The sequence below is a fragment of the Muntiacus reevesi genome, chromosome 2 (genome assembly GCF_963930625.1).
Source record: "Muntiacus reevesi chromosome 2, mMunRee1.1, whole genome shotgun sequence".
NCBI lineage: Eukaryota > Metazoa > Chordata > Mammalia > Artiodactyla > Cervidae > Muntiacus > Muntiacus reevesi.
Genome location: NC_089250.1, coordinates 61,206,017 through 61,228,585, shown reverse-complemented (window position 1 = coordinate 61,228,585; position 22,569 = coordinate 61,206,017). Strand labels below are relative to the sequence as shown.

Genomic DNA, 22,569 nt, shown 5'->3' with positions numbered 1-22,569 from the left:
AACGCCATGAATTGCAGCATGCCAGGCCTCCCTGTCCATCACCGACTCCCGGAGTTTACTCAGACTCACGTCCATCGAGTTGGTGATGCCATCCAGCCATCTCATCGTCGTCCCCTTCTCCTCCTGCCCCCAACCCCTCCCAGCATCAGGGTCTTTTCCAGTGAGTCAACTCTTCGTATGAGGTGGCCAAAGTATTGGAGTTTCAGCTTCAGCATCAGTCCTTCCAATGAACACCCAGGACTGGTCTCTCTTAGGATGGACTGGTTGGATCTCCTGCAGTCCAAGGGACTCTGAAGAGTCTTCTCCAACACCACAGTTCAAAAGCATCAATTCTTCGGTGCTCAGCTTTCTTCACAGTTCAACTCTCACATCCATACATGACCACTGGAAAAACTATAGCCTTGACTAGACGGACAACTGTATGTTAGGTTAGTATAAATGTGAACTTTAAATGATAACTAGGCTCAGACACATCTTTATTAGGAACCATTATATATAGTCAACACATTCTTGCCAACAAGATGTTTCTTTATTCCTATAGCATAAAAATCCAGGCTTTAGGATTAGACAAACACTTAGAAAGCATTTTCTGCCTGCTGTTGGTTTTGGAAATGTTTTCTCTGCAAAAAGTTGTCAAGATGGTTGAAGAAGTGGTAGTTGGTTGGCGAGAGGTCACGTGAATATGGCAGATTAGGCAAAACTTTGTAGCACAACTTTTGAAGTGTTAGTTGTCTCATATGCAGTTAGGTTTTCTTGTAGAGAAGAATCGGGCCCATTCTGTTGACCAGTACCGGCTGTAGGCATTGCAGTTTTTGGTGCATCTCATTGATCTGCTGAGCATACTTCTCAGATGTAATGATTTTGCTGGGGTTCAAAAGCTGTAGTGAATCATACTGGCAGCAAACCACCAAACAGTGACCATGACTTTTTTTTAGTGCAAGTTTGGCTTTGGGAAGTGCTTTGGAGCTTCTTTTTGATCCAGCCACTGAGCTGGTCATCTCTTGTTTTATACGATCCACTTTTTGTCACACATCACAATCTGATCCAGAAACGGTTCGTCATTGTTGTGTAGAATAAGAGAAGACAATACTTCAGAACAATGTTTTTTTAATTTCAGGTCCGCTCATGAAGCACCCACCCATCAAACTTTTTCACCTTTCCAATTTGCTGCAAATGCCGAGTAACCGTAGATTGGTCAGTGTTGAGTTCCTTGGCAACTTCTCATGAAGTTGTAAGAGGATCAGTTTTGATGATTACTCTCAGTTGTCGTTGTCAACTTCTGCTAGCTGGCCACTATGCTCCTCATGTTCAAGGCGCTCTTCTCCTCTACAAAACTTCATAAACCACCACTCCTTTGTATATTTGTTATCAGTTCCTGGGCCAAATGCGTTGTTGGTGTTGTGAGTTTACTCTTCTGCTTTATGAGCCATTTTGAACTCAAATAAGAAAATTGCTCCAATTTGTCTTTTTGTCTAACATCATTTCCATAGTCTAAAATAAATATAAAATAAACAGCAAGTAATAAGTCATTAGCCCAAAAAACATAAAGCTAGAAATGCATATTATTATTATATACGACATCTACATTTATATAGAATGGATGTCAAACGGCAAATTTAAAAACTGCAGTTACTTTTGCACCAACCTAATATAAAAGAAATATAAAAGAAATTAGAACATTCTCTAACACCATACACAAAAATAAAGTAAAAATGGATTAAAGATCTAAATGTAAGACCAGATACTATAAAACTTTTAGAGGAAAACATAGGCAGAACACTCAGTGATATAAATCGCAACAATATCTTTTTCTTTTTTTTGCATACTGCTTGGCTTGAGGGATCTTAGTTTCCCAGTCAGGGGTTGGACCTGGGCTATGGCAGTGAAAGCATCAGGTTCTAACCACTGGACTGCCAGGGAAGTCCCACAGCACTACTTTTTGGATCTACCTCCTAGAGTAATGAAAATAAAATAAAAATAAGCAAATGAGACCTAGTTAAACTTAAAAGCCTTTGCACAGCAAAAGAAACCACAAATGAAATAAAAAGGCAACCCACAGGATAGAAAAAAATATTTGCAAATGAAGCAGCCAAGAGGGGATTAATCTCCAAAATGGACAAACAGCTTGTGCAGCTCAGTATCAAAAAACAGTCTAGTCAGAAAATGGACAGAACACATAAATAGACATTTCTCCAAAGAAGACATACAAATGGCCAGAAAGCACATAAAAAGATGCTCAGACATCACTGATTATTAGAGAAATGCAGAGGGAAACTACAGTGAGGTATCACCTTACACCAGTCAGAATGGCCATCATCAAAAAGTCTTCAAACAGTAAATCTTGGAGAGAGTGTGGAGAAGAGGGAACCCTCCTAAACTGTTGATGGGAATGGAAATTGGTGTAACTACTATGGAGAACAGTATGGGGGTTCCTTAAAAAACTAGGTATAGAGCTATCATATGATCTAGCGATCCCACTTGTGGGCATATATCTGGAAAAAAAAAACATCCAAAAAGATAAGTGCATCCCAGTGTTCATTGCAGCACTATTTACAATAGTCAAGACATGGAAGCACCCTAAATGCCTCATTCCTCAATAGAGGAATGGCTGAAGATGTGTGTGTGTGTATATATATATATATACACACACACATACATACATATATACATGCATATATGTGTGTGTGTGTGTATATATATGGTGTATATATACATATGTGTGTGTGCATGCACGTGTGTGCACATATGTACACATATATGCACACACACTGCAGAATATTACTTAGCCATAAAAAGAATGAATTAATGCCATTTGCAGCAACATGGATAGTCTGAGAGATTACCATACTAAAGTGAAGTAAGTCAGAGAGACAGAGACAAATATATGATATCACTTATATGTGGAATCTAAAAAGATGACACAGATGAACTCATGAAACAGAAACAGACTCACAGACTTTGAAAACAAACTTATATTTACCAAATAGAAAAAGTGGTGGGAGAGTTAAACTAGGAGTTTGGGATTAACATATACACTATAACATATGTACTATAAATAAAACAGATACCAAGAGGGAGGTGGGAGGGGGGATCGGGATGGGGGAATACATGTAACTCTATGGCTGATTCATGTCAGTGTATGACAAAACCCACTGCAATGTTGTGAAGTAATCAGCCTCCAACTAATAAATGAAAAAAAAACAGATACCAACAAGGACCCACTGTATAGCACAGTGATCTCAATATTGGGTAATAACCTATATCAGAAAACAATCTGAACAAGAGTAGATATATGTATGTGTATAACTGAATCACCTTGCTGTACACCTAAAACTGACAACATTATAAATCAGCTATACCCCAATATAAAATAAAAGATTAAAAAAAAAAGTAAAAGCAGGGCAGATTTGAAAATATGAACTCCTACTGTGTCCCTGTCCCTCAATCCAATGTTTGAAGTGAAAAATACCTTTTCTGGTGTGAAGCTGAGGGGAATGTAGACTGAGAAGCCGGGCTTTGGCTTGAGAATCTTGTCAATGAGCAGTCATGTCCCTTCTTGCTCTGGGTTGACTAATCTGTTTCACTTGCACATGGGTTAAATAGCTCCTGGAAAGGCTGTACAGTTACTATCCCTCCCTCTGAAATCTCCAAGTGCCAACGGCCTCTCTTGAAGGTAAGCGGCAGTGACGTGCTGTCATTTGTCATATGTCACAGGTGTGAGCCTCAGCAGTGATTTCATTGCTGGCTTTTGTGGTGAGACGGAGGAAGATCACCTTCAGACAGTGTCTTTACTTCGGGAAGTTCAGTACAACATAGGCTTCCTCTTTGCCTATAGCATGAGACAGGTGAGTCCTGGACTGGGGGGATGAGCTCTTTCTAATTCTGAGACATCATTCCTGACCAGTTTCTGATTGATTGTGAACTGCTGGAAGAAAAGAAAGAGACAGCAAGGTTTTTCTTGAGAAACCACGGGGATCTTAACCATTCATTATTTTTTTCTAATAAACCTATTTACTCTTTTATGCAGTTCAGCAACTTGAGATGAAAAACAACTGCTTCTGCTACTATTCCTCTCTATTAGAATATTTTTAAAAATTAATTGGTTAATTTTTGGCTGTGCTGGGTCTTTGTTGCTGCACGGCCTTTTCTGTAGTTGTGGTGAGCAGGGTCTACCCTCTAGTTGCTGTGCACAGGCTTCTCACTGTATTGCATGGACTCTATAGAGTGTGTGGGCTTCAGTAGTTGCAGCTCCTGGCTTCCAGAGCACAGGCTCAGTGGTTGTGATCCATGGGCTTAGCTGTCTCATGTCATGTGGGATCTTTTGGATCGGGGATTGAACCTGTGTCTCTTGTATTGGCAGGCAGATTCTTTATCACCAAGTCCACCCTTTATTAGAATATTTAGAGTTATTGTTTAGAATTTGAAAGTGCAAGGAGGGACACCGTTCTCTTTAAAAGAAAGTGCAAATCCTTTACTAACATGCATAACTTCTTTTTTGGCCTACAGATATGATTTGTTTTATGGAAGCTCCTTGTTGCCCTCCTAGCCATCCTCAACCATTGAAAGCAATATTTATTAGTATTTATATATTTGGTTGCGTTCGGTCTTGGTTGTGGCACATGGGATCTTTGTTGTGGAACATGAACTCTGTAGTTGTGGCTCACATGCTCAGTAGTTGTGGCACTCAGGCTTAGTTGCTCAGCGGCGTGTGGGATCTTAGTTCTCTGACCAGGGATTGAACCCATGTCCCCTGCATTGAAGGGAGGATTCTTAACCGCTGGACCACCAGGGAAGTCTCATCCTCGGTCATTTTTAATTTCCATTTTTCTAGGCCAAGTGAACCCACTGATGATTTCTGCTTTAGAGTTTCTCCTATAACACAATTCCCAGGAAAACAAAGCAGAAGGAGATGGAAAGAAAAGGGCGAGTAATGCGCAGAGAGGAATGGTCTTGGTTGCCTGCGGTTTTCTTGATAGCAGGAGTGAATTGCTTGGGTCACTTATCATCTTCCCCTCAGGGGAAGTCACCTCAGGGGTCACTTGCTTTGTGTTTGGGCTGGAGACTGAGGGGCTTCCATGGTCAAGGAAAAGCTGTCTGATGAATGATTGAGCCATGAATGTCACTTAGCTGTCTCTCATCAACCAAGCTAATCCACGTCTTTTAAAGCCCACTGCCAAGTGTTCTATAGACAGTGTAAGTGGGCCAGTGTGTATATTGATGTCTCTTACAGAATTGTTTCAAGGATAAAGCATCGGAGGAGCTGTTGGCTTCCAATTTGCTTCATTTCTGTGGATGTCACAAATATGCAAGAGAAATTTCTCTTTAACTCTAGAGTCGGAAATGAGTTTCAGTGTGTGGTGGAAGCGTGTCCTACAGGCATTGCTTATGAATGTTGATTTAGGAGTCTATTTGATAATTCCTAGATTAGAGTGAAAGTTATAGAGACTTCATCAGGTAGCATAGTGGGTAAGAACAGTCAGATTGTGCCTCTCCTGTTTAATAGCTGTGTACCTTGGGAAGTCTTTTCTTCATCTGTGAAAGGGAATAACATTAATACCAACTGTATCAGATTGCTTTGAAGTAATATATTAGCTAAATTAGATATGTATAAAGCACTTAAAATAGTGCTATATAGTAGTTGAGTGCACAGCAGAGGTAAATTACTATTGTTAATAATAAGACAGAATTAGAGTAAGCCCTGTAAAAGAATTCTGTTTTAGAATTCTCTACCCATTCTTCATTTTCCTCTGGATTTGGTAGTTCTCTTAGTAATCCATTTGGTAGTTCTCTTTGGTAATCCTCTCTTAGAGGATTAGAGTTAGGCAGATTGGTTTGAATGTCCAGACTCTGGTGTATAGACTTTCCTCTTTTGTTTAGTTCTGTGGTTCTCCAGCTGTATTATGAGCTTGTGTTAATAAAGATATGTATAAACATGTGTGTATGAATATATTTATATATAAAGATGTATGTACACTATGATTTTGGATGATTTAGAAGCTTTTCAAGGGTAAATTTTATTTTATTTTTTGACTAGGTAATACATGTGCACGGTATAGAATTCAAAAGATCAAAATAGTGTGCAGTGCAAAGTAGTTGTTTTTTCTTCCTAGATTGCCTGGTTTTTCAGTTCCTTCCCTGAAGGCAAGTGCTCTTAGCAACTTATTCTGTAACCTTCCAGAGATATTTCATGTATTTCTAAGTATATTTATATGTATCCTTTCTATATCAAACTTGGTATACATGATGATCTGTACCTTGCTTATTTCTGTTCAGAGTATATTTTGGAGAGCAGTCACATCTGTATATACAGAGCTATCTCATTCTTTTTCACAGCTGTGTAATATTCCATTGTGTAGATAAACCATAATTTATTTCACAGGTTACTTATTGATAAACGTTCACTTTGCATCTTGTGTCTTTATAATGCTGCTCAGAAACCTGGTACATGAATTATTTAATATATGTGTGCTATAAAAGTATCAAGAACAATTTTGAGTCTATGATTTTCATGTGCTAAATTTAGAGTTTAACCCTTGTAAAAATGTGACTCTCTTGCACCTTTTTCTCTTAGAAGGCCTCTGAACTAGAGAACCATTGTGGTGTGGCTTGAGTTCCTGTACATGTGTCTGTAAATTGCAAATTGGATGAGCATGTCTGCCTTAAAAATGGATTCCTACAAGTCCTTGGTGACCTCCATCTCTCTTTTTTCAAACAGAAGACACGAGCATATCACAGGTTGAAGGATGATGTTCCCGAAGAGGTAAAATTAAGGCGTTTGGAGGAACTTATCACTGTCTTCCGAGAAGAAGCAACAAAAGCCAACAAATCCTTTGTGGGTTGTACCCAACTGGTGCTGGTGGAGGGGGTGAGGCTATGTGTATATGTGTATTTTTTGTTTGTTTGTCTTTTTGTTTTTTAGAGCTCCGTATATCTCCCTTTATTTAAATCTTTGATTTATTTTAGCAGTTTTTAAAGTTTTCAGCATATAGGTCTTGTACATGTTTTGTTAGATTTATACCTTTCTTTTTTTTTTAGCTATTGTAATTGCTATTGTATTTTTCATTTTGGGTGTACATGTGATCACTGTTAGTATATGGAAATAATTGATTTTAAAAAAAAAATAATTGATTTTTATATTGTAGCCCATGATCTTGCTGAACTCAGTAGTCCTAGGAGTTTTTTCAGTAGGTTCCTTAGGATTTTCTTAGAAGTTATCATATTATTGGTTTTTTGTTTCTTCCTGTTGTTCCAGGTTCCTTCTTTTATTGTTTCCTTTTTGCTTAGAGAACTTCCTTTAACAGACATTCTGGTAGTAGATTCTCTTTGTTTTCCTTCATCTTAGAATGTTGATTTCTTCTTCATTCCCGAAGGATGTTTTTGTATTTAGTGGAAGGATTAGGGAAAAGTTTTTCTGTTGCATCTTTCTGGAAGCATCATGTGTGTATTTTGAGTACCAATTTTATTGTCTGATTTAAAAAAATCACACTGTCTTAGAAATACACTGCGTTTCAGAAAGTTTGGGCTTCTGTAGTCTTCCATGGTCGAGCTTGGGAACCTAGTCATCATTTCGAGCACTAAACAGTTAGGATAAGGGATGTTAGGGAACCTGACCTTCTGTGAAGCTTCATGTTTCAGCTCTTGAAGAGAAGGGGAAGGAGAGAGGCAGCACCCTTTCTGTGACTTCTCCCAAGTCCTGAGTTGAGAAAGGAGAGTCCTGCTCTATGCCTTAGGATATGGCAACTTCAGAAGCACCAATTGCTTGGTGTTTGTTTGTTTGTTAGGACTCTCCAGTAATGAGTAACTGTGGGAAATTTGTTCAAGCTATGTAATTCTGCTTTGTGTAAGACTTCAGGAGTATATTGTGGCGTCCAAGGTTAAGAATACTGCCAGGTATCTGGAGGGGACTGTACCCAAACTGGGAAGCCCTTGAGGCTCAGACTTACTTTTCTCCTCCTCAGGTCAGCTTTTCCTGATTTTTTATCTGTGTGGCAGAGTACAACAGCCCTGTAGTTCCTGTGTTTTGTGGTATATAGTTCCAGCTATTCACAGACCAACGTTTTGTTTTTCAGCTCCAATTAAAATTTCTTGGCGAGGGAGTCTGATCTGCTCAGCTTGGGTTAGGAATCTTCCAATGGTCTGGTCTAGCAGTTGCTGTTGGTTGATGATACTGAGCTGGTGAAATATCCCCAAAGTGTTTGCCTTGATAAATCCTTTGCTATTTAGGGTATCAGCTATGATTCTGAAGATCTCCATACATGAACATGTCTATTAGCAATCCTTATTTTGTCCAGTAGGAATTAGGTCTTATTGTATCCCCAGCTCTCCTCACACAAGGTCTGGTACAGAATAGTGTACTTGCCTTTTGATTGAATGAGTAAGTATTCAGAGGTTACTAATCCATGACTTCATTGACCCCACAGAGAGCACATGGTAATTATTTGAAAGTTTTTTTTTTGTCTTTATTTTATTTATAATAACTAAATGAAATTTAATTTTATTTAATTAATTTGGCTGTGTGGGGACTCAGTTGGGATCTTCACTCTTTGTTCTGGCATGCAGGTTCTTTTTTTTGTGGCCTGCAGATTTTTAGTTGCAGCACAAGGAATCTTCGATCTTTGTTGTGACATGTGAACTCTTAGTTGCAACGTGTGGGATCTAGTTCCCTGACCAGGGATTGAAGCTGGACCTCCTGCATTGGAAGTGCAGAGTCTTAGCTACTGGATCACCAGAGAAGTCCCAGCAGTAGTTTCTTATTATTTTCATATATCTAGTCAATGTTCTAGTTTCCCTGTTTGTCTTATAAATGCTCGTGGTTGGTTGGTTCAAATCATGGAACATGAATGCTGCCTCTTTTAAAAAATTTATTGTAAAGCCATCACAAACCTTGCAGAAAAGTAGCAGTATAGTACAAAGAACTTTTTTCTTTGAAGCATTTGAGAATAAGTTGCTCTGATGCCCCAATTCCCCAAACATTAATGTGTTTATTTTGTGCGAACAGGAGCATTCTTCTAAATAACTATAGTACAACCATCAGAGTCAGAAAATTAAGCTTGTTAGATTATTACCATCCAGTCCTTAGACCCCGCTTAAGTTTCTCCACTTGCCTAAGAACTGTCATTTATAAGAAAATGATTCAGTTCAATATCACATGTTGTGTTGTCATTTTATCACTTCTTAGAAATTTAATGTGTTTTGGCATGGTTTTGTTTGGGATATACTGAGGCTACATAATTTATGGGTTTATACTTTTCATCAGATTTGGAAATTTTTCATTTATTACTCTTCAGATATTTTTCTATACCCCTCCTGCTTTCTGCCACCCCCTCCCCTTTGTTCTCTCTTCTAATCACCCATATGTTCAACCACCTGATACTGTGTCATAGGTCACTGAGGCTGTTCAGTTTTTTTTCCCCTGTCTTTTTTTTTTTATATCTGTGCTTCACTTTGACTAATTCAGTTTCTATCATTCTGTCTTCAGTTTTGTTATTCTTTGGCAGTGTCTCATTTGCTATTATGTATTGAATTAAAACATTCAGATGTTGTATATTTCATCTGTATAAGTTACATTTGTTTTTTTTAAAAACATCTTCTAGTATTTCTCTCCTCTGATCTTGTTTTCTTTTGAAACTTAGTATTTGAACTTAATTAAAATAGCTGGTTTAATGTCTTTGTGATAATCCCATCATTGCCATCATTTCTAGGTCTACTTCAATGATTTTTTTCTTGATTATGAGTCACATTTTTCTGCTTCTGGGCTTATCTAGTGATTTTTGATTGGATGTTGGAAATTGTATTGTTGGACATTATTTTTGAATGTCTGGAATTTGTGTTGGGCTTTGTTTTAATAAGCAGTCTCATTACTCATGGTTTTGTTTGATCATTTTAAGGTTTATTTTTAATCTTTGCTAGAGAAGTTTTTTTATTCTAGGAAAAGTTTGGCCTTAGTGCTAGGTGTGGCTGTAGATTCTGGAATCGCTGCTGCGTGTCCCAAGGAATCAGTGAGGACTGTTTGTTGCTAGATCAAATGATTCTCAGCCCAGTGAGATCTGGGTTCTTTGTGTGACTTCATGGATTTTCACCCCCTCTTCTCTAGAACTTGCTCTACAGTTTCTAGCTATTGCAGGTTCCCTGGACTTTGATCCATTTTTCCTCAGTTCAGAGGGAACCACCATGTTCTGCCTTGAGGTCTCCCTCCCAGCTTTGTGTCCTCTGGTCTGGCACGTGTCCTCTGGTAGAATGCAGGGGTGATTCTCTCCATTTGTTTTCTTCTCTTGGGGATCATAGTTTTGCACAATCTGTTGTCCGATCTCAGAAAACAGGTTTTTCATATATTTTGTCCGATTTCCTGGTTATTTAAGGCCTGAGGGTGAATTTTGTTCTTGTCACTTCCTGATGACTGGAAGAGAAAGGCTTGTGTATGTTCTGGGAATTAATACCCAGAACTGCATACTGCATACTGCTTTTATTATTCTCCTGGCCCAGTCATTCACATGTTACAATGGAGGCTCTGCCTTCCAGTCTCCTATTCACTGAGACACGTAACCTAGGCCAAACAACCCGAGAATACTCCCGGGTGATTGCTATGAGACTCTGTGAAGTGAGAGTCATTTTACCAAATATATCACCCATATGCCATTGGCATCAAGCCTGTTGGAGGTTCAGTCCTGTGAAAGGTAATTCTGTAAATCAAAGACTCAATGATTGAGACATTTATTATATTGACATGTTGTCAGCAAAACTTTATTGAGTTTCTGTCATGTACCATTTACTGACCTTGTTGGTAAAGCAGCAGTGAAGCACTTAGTCTTAGGTGATTCCTTGGTTAAAAAGTGATCTATGGCTCAGACCCTTGGGGATCTGAGACAGGCCAAGAACTGATGACTGACAAATTCATAACCTCTCATCTATTCTTTTGCAGCCCAGTAAACGCTCTGCCACTGACCTGTGTGGCCGGAATGATGGAAACCTTAAGGTGATATTTCCTGATGTAGAGGTGGAGGATGTCACCGGCTCTGGGCTCAGGGTCCGAGCTCAGCCTGGAGACTATGTGCTGGTGAAGGTAAGGAGTTCTTTTTGTGCTTTTGACTTGCGCTGTGAAATGGGAGTTGGATTGGATAATTTGAGGGAATGAAGTTTTTTCCTGGAGAAATTCTTATTTATTTATTTAAAAAAAATATTTTTTTATTAGTTGAAGGCTAATTACTTCACAACATTTCAGTGGGTTTTGTCATACATTGACATGAATCAGCCATTGAGTTACATGTATTCCCCATCCCGATCCCCCCTCCCACCTCCCTATCCACCCGACTCCTCTGGGTCCTCCCAGTGCACCAGGCCCGAGCACTGAGAAATTCTTTAGTAAGATAAAAATCTCTTCTTAACCCCACCAATGTAAGGGTACTTGAATTAAATTTTAAACTACTCCTAACTAGGCCTTCTGTTTTTATTCTCTTCTCTCCTGCCCTGAAAGGATTATTTCTGGGAATTTAGTGAGGTTGGAATAACAGTAACAAGTAGTTTTCTGCTGGAGAGAGGCCAGGAAGAGTAAGTTCTCATGTGAGTTGATAGTTCTCTCTGGCAGAGATAAGCATTCCCTTCGAGGTCTCTGATGCCCCAGATGTTCCTAACTTACAAGTTTTCTGCATTCCTTCCCTGGACTATAGGCCCAGTTGAATGGCTGTGGGATTTTTTCCTTTTTTCCTCTCATTTCACTAAGATATTCCCCCTTCCTGAGTTTCTTTTCTCTTCTTTTCCTTCTCATACCACCACAGGTCTACCACTGCCATCTTCCCTTCTTCCCCTCATTTCCACTTTGCCCAGTGCCAGAGGCTGGCAGGACATGTGCTGATGAGGTGGGCAGGAGCACAAGTACTTTTCCAACACTGATCTCTGAAGCATCTGCAAAGAGAGAGGTGGCGAGAGGGTGGTTCTTCTGCTGATGTTGTTCAGAGTTATCTCCTCTGCGCTGTTCCTTGGTGCCTCACCCTCTACTCTTCCGTCCTTGTTACTTCACCTTCCTCTTGAATCATAGGAGCCATGGTTCATGGTATGCAGTAGAAGGAGTCTCATTTCCTTGGTGTGTAACTTCTGTAGATTCACCTGGAAATTTTACCAGCGCTCAGAACTTTTCTGTTCTGTCCATTGGACAAAAACAGTGATTTTGCAGGCTGGGGACTTCCGTGGTCTCATTCCTTTCTGGCCTTGTTCGGACAGGGGATTGTCTTAACTTTCAGCATTGCCCAGAGGTTTCCTCAGGGGAGGAATTCCTACTAGGTAGCAACCTGATTGATGTGGAAACAGTCTCTCAGGCTTTTCCACTTATTCTTTCTTTCTTTTTGACACTGTCTTGTTTTCTTTTTTTTCAAGTTTCAGACTATTTATTCATCAGTGTAAACCCCAATACAATACACCAACATGATTCGTGCATTTAGAGGGGAAATATTTCCTGGTTAAGTGGAAAATTGTGCGGATGGCTTCTGGAAGACCTTCATTCTAAGCAGCTTTAAGTGAAATATTTCATTTAGAAGTCTGGACCTTCTTTCTTCAGTTTGCTGTAATCTACGTTCACAGAGTAGAACTTGTACTGATCATTAGGACCTAGTTTGTTCCAGGGTTCTGGGTTATTCTTTCTGTCCCAACTGACATAGGGATTGAACAATGCCAGGCGTGTGACATACAGTGCTGCTCCAGTCCCTCCTGCTCCAATAGATATGAAGAGGGGGATCAAGCTAGGATGCTTCTTGGCCTGACCGATGATCTGGCGGAGCATGGTTTCGACAGAGGCCTCGAGCCCAAACTGAGAGGCACTGTCTTGTTTTCTTCTTCGTTTTCTGAATTTTTGCTTCTTTGATTTTCCGTTGCTTTTATCATACCTCTTCCTATTCCCTTTCTACTATAGATAAAAGGGATGAGGTTAGTGGGTTGGGTTATAATGTTAGTATGATATTCTTCTGTAAAATGGAAAAATTCCATTTGTCAAGAAAGACAGAAAGGTGATACTTGGGACTCTTGTTGTTCTAAAGTGACATAATAAACCCGACAAGTGACATGTAGTGGAGGGAGCAAAATAAAGGAGAAACTGTGAAACCAGGGATCTGTTGGCTGTTTCTGTCACTCGTATCTGCTGTTCTCATCTTTCTCCACTTAGAGTCTCTGGACAGTACTAGAACCATTTCCTCATAAATTCCATTTTCTTCTTGCCCTTTCTTCTGTGGTGCTTATTTGTCTAGACTCCAACCTTGGTGAAAATGATTATCTGCTTACTTTGTATCTGCGTGAAAACAGCTAAATATTGTTGGGGAAGAGCACCCAGTTAATCTGTATGACATAGGTTAGGTCCGATGATGGTGACTGAAAACTCAAAATACACTGGCTTAAATAAGCAGAAGTTCTCTTTCTCATAAAAATCTAGATATATGGAATGTCCAGGGCTGGTGACTTTGATGGCTTCATGATCACCAAGGGTCTTGACTGCTTCTGTCTTTTGCTCTTCTCTGTGTGGCCTCCATTCTCAAGGTCATCTTACGATTCAGGATGGCTGTTGCAGCAACCATATCCTAGCTTGTAGGAAGCAGGAAGAGAGGTGAAGGGCATGCCTTATTCCTTTCAAGACACTTTGCAGAAGTTTCACACAAAGGCTGCAAAGAAGTTGAGAAGTACAGTCTTCATTCCGAATGACCACGTGCCCAGTTAAAAATTGGGCATTCTGTTATTGAGGAGGAAGAGAACTATTGGGGGACAAGAAACAGTCTCTTCACAGAAACCAACTGCGCTTAGTTCACATTTATGCCATAAAGTTCAAATTGAACGCTCAGCATGGCCCTGAAATCCTAATTTTACAGTATTTTCCCAATAAATTGGCTTTTCCACTCTTCGTTCTCCCTAAATCTTCACTCATGTCTTTAAATCCTAGTCTTAGCTGATGTCTTTGTCTCATCTTGTGTAGAGAAAATAGATGCGGTCGCGTGACATCTCACTGTCTCATCGTTGTTTGCACCCACTCACACGCATCTCCGCCTGTCCCTGCTGTCTGCTCACGTGAGCTGTGTAGGAAGTGTCTGCATCTTCTGTCACACTGCTGCTTGTGCTTTTTGCTTCCATCCCTTCACATCCTCTCCAGATTTGCATTTTTCTTCTTTCTCTCTTGCGTCCTAAACTTAATGTGGCCAAAATAGAACAAATTCTTCCCACTTTCCTGCAATTTTCTTCTTTTGAAGTCTCTTCCATCTCAGCAAATAGCACCACTCAGTTGCTAAAACCAAAAATATAGGCATCATCCTAGATATTTATTTTCTTGTACTCCCCATCAGTAGTTCACCTGTTCAGCTCCACCTGTGGAATGTATCTTGGATCTCTTTCTTTCTCTAAGCAGTCATCTTGGTTAGGTTAGATTAGTGCAGCCTTTTCACAGGTTTTCTGTTTCTGTATTTTGAAAGTGAATTATTTTATTGAAGCATATCATAAATGTATAAAATTGCTCAAAAGTGTACTTACTACTTGATGAATCATCACAAAGTGACCCTACCTGTGTGACTGCCTCCTGAATCAAAAAACAGTATTTTCAGAACCTCCAAAACCCCCCTCATTTTCCTACCATACTCTTCTTCCCGCCATCCTAATTTTTAATACCATAGTTCAGTTTTTCTTGTTTTTGATATAAAATTGACTCATCCAGTGTAGATTTTTGATAACACGGATGTTGTACAGTTCATCTATGATAATAGTTATCCATATTATATGAATATACCACAATTTATATATTGTACTTTTGATGGCCACTTTGGTTGTTTCCAGTTTGGAGCTATTACGAATAGAGCTGCTATGTATGTGTTACAGTGCATTTCTATGGGGTATATGGTTTGAAATTGCTGGGAAACTGGGTATATATAATAGAAAGAGCCAAAATGATTATACCGTTTTGCACTCTCACCCACAGTACCTGAGTACTTCAGAGGCTTTGTATTCCTGCTTTCATTCTTGCCCTCCTCTAGTCTTCCTGCCCCATAGCATTCAGTTTGATCTTCTAAATCAGATCACTCACTCATTTGCTTAAGCCCTCCAGTGGTTTCTCATTGGAGCTGCAGGGTGTCCAAGGCCTTTTATGGTCTTTCCCAGCTACCTTTCCAACCTCATGTCCTCTGACCTCTTTTTATTCTCTTTCCTCTAGTCTTAGTGGCCTCTTTTTTTTTGCCTCTCAGACTTTGTTCTAGTGTTAGGGACTTTGAAAATGCTGTGTCACTTAGGAGGGTCTTGATTTTTGCCTGGCTGCCTTCTTTTAAACCTTACAAGTTCTCTTAAATGTCACCTCCTTGAAAAGCTCACTAGTGCTGAAAGCAACTTCCCTCTCCTTTGCTCTTGTTACTGTTTACATTAGCCCATTTTATCTTCATCAGTTCAGTTCAGTAACTCAGTTGTGTCCGACTCTTTGCAACCCCATGGGTTGTAGCACACGAGGCCTCCCTGTCCATCACCAACTCCTGGAGCTTACTCAAACTCATGTCCATTGAGTCAGTGACGGCATCCAGCCATCTCATCCTCTCTTCCCCTTTTTCTCCTGCCTTAAATCTTTCCCAGTATCAGGGTCTTTTCAAATGAGTCAGCTCTTTGCATCAGGTGGCCAAAGTATTGGAGTTTCAGCTTCAACATCAGTCCTTCCAATGAATATTCAGGACTGATTTCCTTTAGGATGGACTGGTTGGATCTCCTTGAAGTCCAAGACTCTCAAGAGTCTTCTCCAACACCACAGTTCAAAAGCATCAATTCTTTGGCGCTCAGCTTTCTTTATAGTCCAACTCTCATATCCATACATGACTACTGGAAAAACCATAGCTATGACTAGATGGACCTTTGTTGGCAAAGTAATGTCTCTGCTTTTTAATATGCTGTCTAGGTTGGGCATAACTTTTCTCCCAAGGAGTAAGTGTCTTTTAATTTCATGGCTGCAGTCACCATCTGCAGTGATTTTGGAGCCCCTGAAAATAAAAGTCTGCCACTCTTTCCACTGTTTCTTCATCTATTTGCCATGAAGTGATGGGACCAGAAGCCATGATCTTTGTTTTCTGAATGTTGAGCGTTGAGCCAACTTTTTCACTCTCCTCTTTCACTTTCATCAAGAGACTCTTTAGTTCTTCTTCACTTTCTGCCATATAGGTGGTGTCATCTGCATATCTGAGGTTATTGATATTTCTTCCGGCAATTTTGATTCCACCTTGTCCTCTCTCCAGCCCAGCATTTCTCATGATGTACTCTGCATATAAGTTCAATAAGCAGGGTGACAATATACAGCCTTGACATACTCCTTTTCCTATTTGGAACCAGTCTGTTGTTCCATGTCCAGTTCTAACTGTTGCTTCCTGACCTGCATACAGATTTCTTAAGAGGCAGGTCAGGTGGTCTGGTATTCCCATCTCTTTCAGAATTTTCCACAGTTTATTGTGATCCACACAGTCATAAAGGCTTTGGCATAGTCAATAAAGCAGAAATAGATGTTTTTCTGGAACTCTCTTGCTTCTTCAGTGATCCAGCGGATGTTGGCAATTTGATCTTTGGTTTCTCCGCCTTTTCTAAACCCAGCTTGAACATCTGGAAGATCATGGTTCATATACTGCTGAAGCCTAGTTTGAAAGATTTTGAGCATTATCTTGCTAGCATGTGAAATGAGTGCAGTTGTACAGTAGTTTGAACATTCTTTGGCATTGCACGTCTTTGGGATTGGAGTGAAAACTGACCTTTTCCAGTTCTATGGCCATTACTGAGTTTTCCAAATTTGCCGACATGTTGAGTACAGCACTTTTTAACTGGAATTCCATCACATACACTAGCTTTGTTCGTAGTAATGCACCTTGGCACAATAAATGTCTTAGGAAGGTGTTTGACTGGTATAGCCTGGATCACAGCTGCCCTTGGGGTTGGGAGGGCAGCGTCTGTGGGAGGCTTCCCAGGTGGCACTAGTGGTAAAGAACCCGCCTGCCAGTGCAGGAGATGCAAGAGACTCGGGTTTGTTCCCTGGGTCTGGAAGATCCCCTGGAGGAGGACATGACAACCCACTCCCATTATTCTTGCCTGGAGAATCCCATGGACAGAGGACCCTGGCAGTCCATAGAGTCGCAGAGTCAGACACGACTGAAGTGACTTACCACGCACACATGTCTGTGTTAGGCAGCTCGTACATAAACCTTGTGGTTGGCTCTGTGGAAGGCCATTTCCCAAGAGAAAAGGGAGTAGTGGCTGTCTGGGACTGACGTGTTTTGGACTTCTTAAATTATATACATCAGTATTGTATCAGATGCCTCTGAGGGTGTAGAGGAAACCGTGCAGCCTCGAGATGCTGGCCTGTCATCTCCCATTAGATTCCATTTGGTGGCCTCTCCTTTGGACCATTCACATTAAGTCCCTGTAGTTCAGTCCCAGTTACTTTGCCTTCTTCTGATTGGTTTTCTTTCAGATCACCTCAGCCAGTTCTCAGACACTTAAAGGACATGTTCTCCGCAAGACCACTCTAAAGGACTCCACAGCATATTGCTGACCTTAGTGGTTGGTGTCAGTCCTTTCTGGCAGCAAGAGAAATATGACTGGTCACTAATGGAAGATGAAGCTTTGGAGCCAAGCCTCAAGTGGTGAAGCAACTTTCTATGAAATGGAAAATGCATTTCTTTGCTGCTTTGTGAACAGCGTTTACAGTCATTAAATTTACCTAAAGTAGTTCATTTTTATCTACTTTTACTTCATTTTTGCCTTGGTGAGTGTCTCTGAGATTTTCCCGGATTTCCCAGCCCAGTTTCTGTTGTGGACTGTAATACTTCTCTGGTTCTCTCTCATGTACCCTAGGAATTGGAGACTAAAGGGTTGGGGAAGGTAGAAAGAACCATTTGCTTAGAAAAAACTGCTCTAGATCTGTCTAACATTTTGGTTTGATAACATTGACTCAGCTACCTATCTCCTCACTTTATTTTACCTGAGAAATTCCCTCATGGACCCCCCTTTTTTTTTTTTTTCAAGCTTGTCAGATTATTCTTTGCCTTCAGGGGCTTCCCTGGTGGCTCAGAGGTTAAAGCATCTGCCTGCAATGTGGGAGACCTGGGTTTGATCCCTGGGAAGGGAAGATCCCCTGGAGAAGGAAATGGCAACCCACTCCAGTATTCTTGGCTGGAGAATTCCATGGACGGAGGAGTCTGGTAGGCTACAGTCCACGGAGTCGCAAAGAGTTGGACATGACTTCACTTTCACTTTCACTGACAGCATTTGGAGTTTAGAAAACATCATTACCTTCTAGTAGGCTCTGAGGAGTCACTCTTGGCTCCTTAATCTGCCAAGATTATGTCATTCTGTGGGGATCATGTGAAAAAATCCAAAAGATGGTGGTATAGAATATTTGGAGTCAGAAGGACTCTGGTCTAAGTTCCTGCTCCATTTTTTCAGAGTTGTGTGAACTTGAGTAGTTATTTTATTATTTATCTGTTCCTTGATTTTCTTCTGTGACATGGGATAATAATATAATGCTTATCTCATCTGGAGTTCAGTGAGATTGTACTTGTGAGGAACTTAGCACTGTCTGTGGAACACAGTAAAATCTTAACAGATGAAGAGTGATCATTGAAAAATTTTGCTTCTACAACACACTGTTTATATTAGGATATGCCGAGGCTTTTATTGTGTGTATGGCTATGATCTCCTTCCCACTGACCTGCATAGAAACCTTTGAGAATCCCAGGCTAGGAACCTCTTCCGTACCAGTTGGCATGGCTTGAGGGGGTTAATCCATCTTCTGGGACTTCCCTGGTGGTCCAGTGGCTAAGACTTTGAGTTCCCATTGCAACGGGTCCAGGTTCGATCCCTGGTCAGGGGACTAGATCCCACATGCCACAATGAAAGTTGAAGATCCTGCATGCTGCAGCTAAGACTTGTTGCAGCCAAATAAAAGTAAATATTAAAAAAAAAAAAAATCCATCTTCTATTCAAGAAATATTTGTTATGGCTCTTCACCTCAGTTCTTTATTCAGAAGACATGAAAAACTTTTGGAAATTTTACTTTTTATGAAAAAGTAAATCATACATGTGGTAAATAATTTAAACGATACAACAGGTGTCTGTAATTGGTCAGTTTCCTGCCTTTTACTGTTTTCCTGGATCAGAAAAGGCCAGCATTTGGGGCTTCTCTGGTCCAGTGGGTAAGACTCTGCAGTCACAATGCAGAGGGCCTGGGTTTGATCTCTGGTTGGGGAACCTAGGTCCTGTGTGCATGCTGTAACTAAGAAGTCTCACGTGCCACAACTAAGACCCAGTACAGCCAAAATAAATAATAAATAAATAATCATTAAAAAAAATTGGTGCCTAATGTATAGTAGGTGAAAGTGAGAAGTGAAAGTGTTAGTTACTCAGTCGTGTCCAACTCTGCGACCCCATGGACTGTAGCCCACCAGGCTCCTTTGTCCGTGCAGTTTTGTGGCAAGAATACTGGAGTGGGTTGCCATTTCCTGCTCCAGGGTATCTTACTTACCCAAGGATTGAACCTGCATCTCTTGCATCTCCTGCATTGGCAGGCAAATTCTTTACCACTATGTCACCTGGGAAGCCCTTAGTGGTTGCTTTGTGAGTTATACTATCTTAATTTATTAACAGCCCAATTGATATTAATTTAGTTTTGAATAGGATTCAAAAACATTGAAGGGTACCATTCCATCCCTTTTTGTTGTTATTGTTCTAAAATACATCTTAATGCACTGTGTACCCCTTAACATAGATTTATAATTCTTGTTTTACTTAATTCACTTCTGAATCATACAGGGTAAAGAAAAAGGAGTTACTATTGATTTTCAGGAACTCACATTTGCACTCAGATTTAAATAAAGGAAAATAAGGTTCCTCCTCTTAATGGGAAGTGGCTGGGTTCCTGAAGAGTATGGGATGGCAGGTCTTGGTGCTGTCTTTGGAATATAGTCTGCCACAGAACTCATGGCAAGAGAAAGAGTTTGGTGATGAGTTGGGAGAGTTGAAAAAAACTGGGAGCTTAGTGTAGATGAAATATGGTCAGGGAGGGAAAGACTGGTCTAATATGGGATGAGATGGGAAAGGTTGACTTTAGGTGCATTGTCCAGAACCTTTGAGGCCTGATGGGTTTTATTTAAATACAGTGGGGAGGCATTGGATGATTTTTAATTTTTTTAATTTTTAAATATTTTTGACTTTCAGAGAAGTTGCAAAGTGAGTTCATAGAGCATTCTCCTAAGTCATCACACAGCATAGTGTTCATTTGTCAGAGCTAGGAAATTGATATTGGCACTTTGCTATTCACTAAATGCAAACCTTCATTCAGATTTCACCAGCTTTTCCTCTAATGAATGTACCTTTCTATTTCAGTATCCAGTCCAAGATACTACATTGCATTTAGTTGCCATGTCTCCTAGGTCTCTTGTGATTTATGAAAGTTACTCAGTCTTCCCTTGTTTTTTGTGACTGATGCTTCTGAAGAGTACTAGTCACAAATTCTCAGTTTGGATTTTTCTGCTATTTTCTTATGATTAGTACCTTTATTATCAAATCATACCAGAGTGTACATGATATAAACATCATTGTTGAAGTTAATCTTTTATCACCTACTAGTTGGTGGGGATTAAGCCCAAACTCCAAAGCGGGGGGTTATTTACATGTATTATTTGGAATTCTATAGGAAAGATGCCTCTTTCCCCCTATTTATGTATTTATTCCATCATTTATGTCAGAATGGACTCATGGGTGTTTATATTATGGTTTATACTCTGATATTTATTTAATTTTGCTCAAATTGATCCCAGTTTGGGCATTGGGAGCTCTTTCAGGTTGCCTCTCGTGCCCTTTTGTTTTTCTTAGTTTTTGTTAATGTTTTGTTTCATGTTTTTAAATTTTAAATTTTAAAGTAGTTTTACAGAATTATTGCAAAAATGGTGCAGAGAGTTTCTCTATACACTGTACCCAGTTTTTCCTATTTTAATATTTTTTTATGTTTCATTTGTTACAATTAATAAATCAATAGTGATGCATTATTTACTGAAAGTCATACTTTACTCAGATAGCTTCAATTTTTCCCTAATCTCTATTTTTCCAGAATCCCATCTGGGAGGCCACATTACAGGCATGTCTCTTTAGGCTCCTCTTGACTCAGTCTTGTAATTTTGATGACATTGATAGTTTTGAGGAAAACTGGTCAGATATTTTGCAGTGTCCCTCTGTTGGGATTTGTTATGTTTTTCTCATGTTTAGATTGGAATTACGTGTTTTGGGAAGGAAGACCACGAAGGTAAAATACCATTCTCATTCCATCATAAGGGTACATACTATTAATATGATTTATCACTGTTTATACTAACCTTGATCACTTGGCTTTAGGTAGTGTTTGTCAGGTTTTTCATTGTACAGTTGCTCTTTTTTTCTCCTTTCCATACTGTGCTCTTTGGAGAAAAGTCACCATGTGCAGCTGGAGCTTACTGAATGGAAGTTATGCCCTACCTCCTCAAGGGTGCAGTAGCTGTATAAATCATTTTGGCTTCTGCACAGGAGATTTGCCTGTTCTCACCTGTGTCTTTACTGAGTCATTTATTTATATTACTATAGGCTGCTAGGTATTTATTTTACTTTATGGATTATAGTCCAGTTGTTGAGTCACTAAGTCACGTCTGACTCTCTGCGACCCCATGGACTGCAGCATGTCAGGCTCCTCTGTCCTCCACCATTTCCCCAGAGTTTGCTCAGATTCATGTCCATTGAGTTGGTGATGCTCTCTAACCATCTCATCCTCTGCTTCCCCCTTCTCCTTTTGCCTTCAATCTTTACTAGCATCAGGGTCTTTTCCAATGAGTTGGCTCTTCACATCAGGTGGCCAAAGTATCAGAGCTTCAGCTTCAGCACCCCTTCTAATGAATATTCAGGATTGATAATCTAGTACTCCTTTATATATTTCATTGGCCAAATTTTTTCAGCTCTGGAAGCTCTTTTTCTTGGCCCTCTATCCTTTTGACACACTTCCACTTTTGTATGAGTGCCTTCGTCCTTGCACCTGAGCTGTTCTGGGTCATTTTTTATATTTCTTTTCTAGTCCTAGAATTAGCCATTTCTCCAAGGGGACTGGTTAGGTTCCTTTGATAAAGAATGGTGTAGAAATCAACATTTGAGTACTAGGTATACTCGTTGCTAATGTGATTTGGAAGGTTTCTTGTTTTTTATTTATTAAAATTTTTTTATGTGTACCTTTTTTTAAAGTCTTTATTGAATTAGTTACAATATTGCTTCTGTTTTTTTCAAAAATTTATTTATTTATTTTTTTCATTTATTTTTATTAGTTGGAGGCTAATTACAGGCAATTCATGTCAATGTATTGCTTCTGTTTTATGTTTTGGTTTTTTGACTGTGAGGCATGTGGGAGCTTAGCTCTCTGACCAGGGATGAAACCCTCACCTTCTGCATTGGGAGGCGAAGTCTTAACCACTGGATCACAAGGGAAGTCCCGTTTTTTGTTTTTTAAATGGAAGTGGAATTCACATAACATAAAATTAAATTGTTCAGTTACAACCTCTATCTAGTTCCAAGCCATGGCTCCAG

The 22,569-nt window shown here is 39.8% G+C and overlaps 1 protein-coding gene and 1 pseudogene across 2 annotated transcripts in view; one reads left to right on the top strand and one right to left on the bottom strand.

The window, feature by feature from the left end:
* Positions 1-17,700, top strand: part of CDK5RAP1 (CDK5 regulatory subunit associated protein 1) — a 34,917-nt gene extending 17,217 nt beyond the window's left edge. For both annotated transcript variants that reach the window (XM_065921831.1, XM_065921832.1), the window contains 4 exons: positions 3,715-3,845; positions 6,716-6,865; positions 10,919-11,059; positions 17,444-17,700. In XM_065921831.1, coding sequence (XP_065777903.1) covers positions 3,715-3,845; positions 6,716-6,865; positions 10,919-11,059; positions 17,444-17,524 — 503 coding nt within the window. In that variant the 3' untranslated portion in view covers positions 17,525-17,700. The remainder of the gene's footprint in view (positions 1-3,714; positions 3,846-6,715; positions 6,866-10,918; positions 11,060-17,443) is intronic.
* LOC136157976 (cytochrome c oxidase subunit NDUFA4 pseudogene) lies at positions 12,347-12,797 on the bottom strand (annotated as a pseudogene).
* Positions 17,701-22,569: the final 4,869 nt, after the last annotated feature.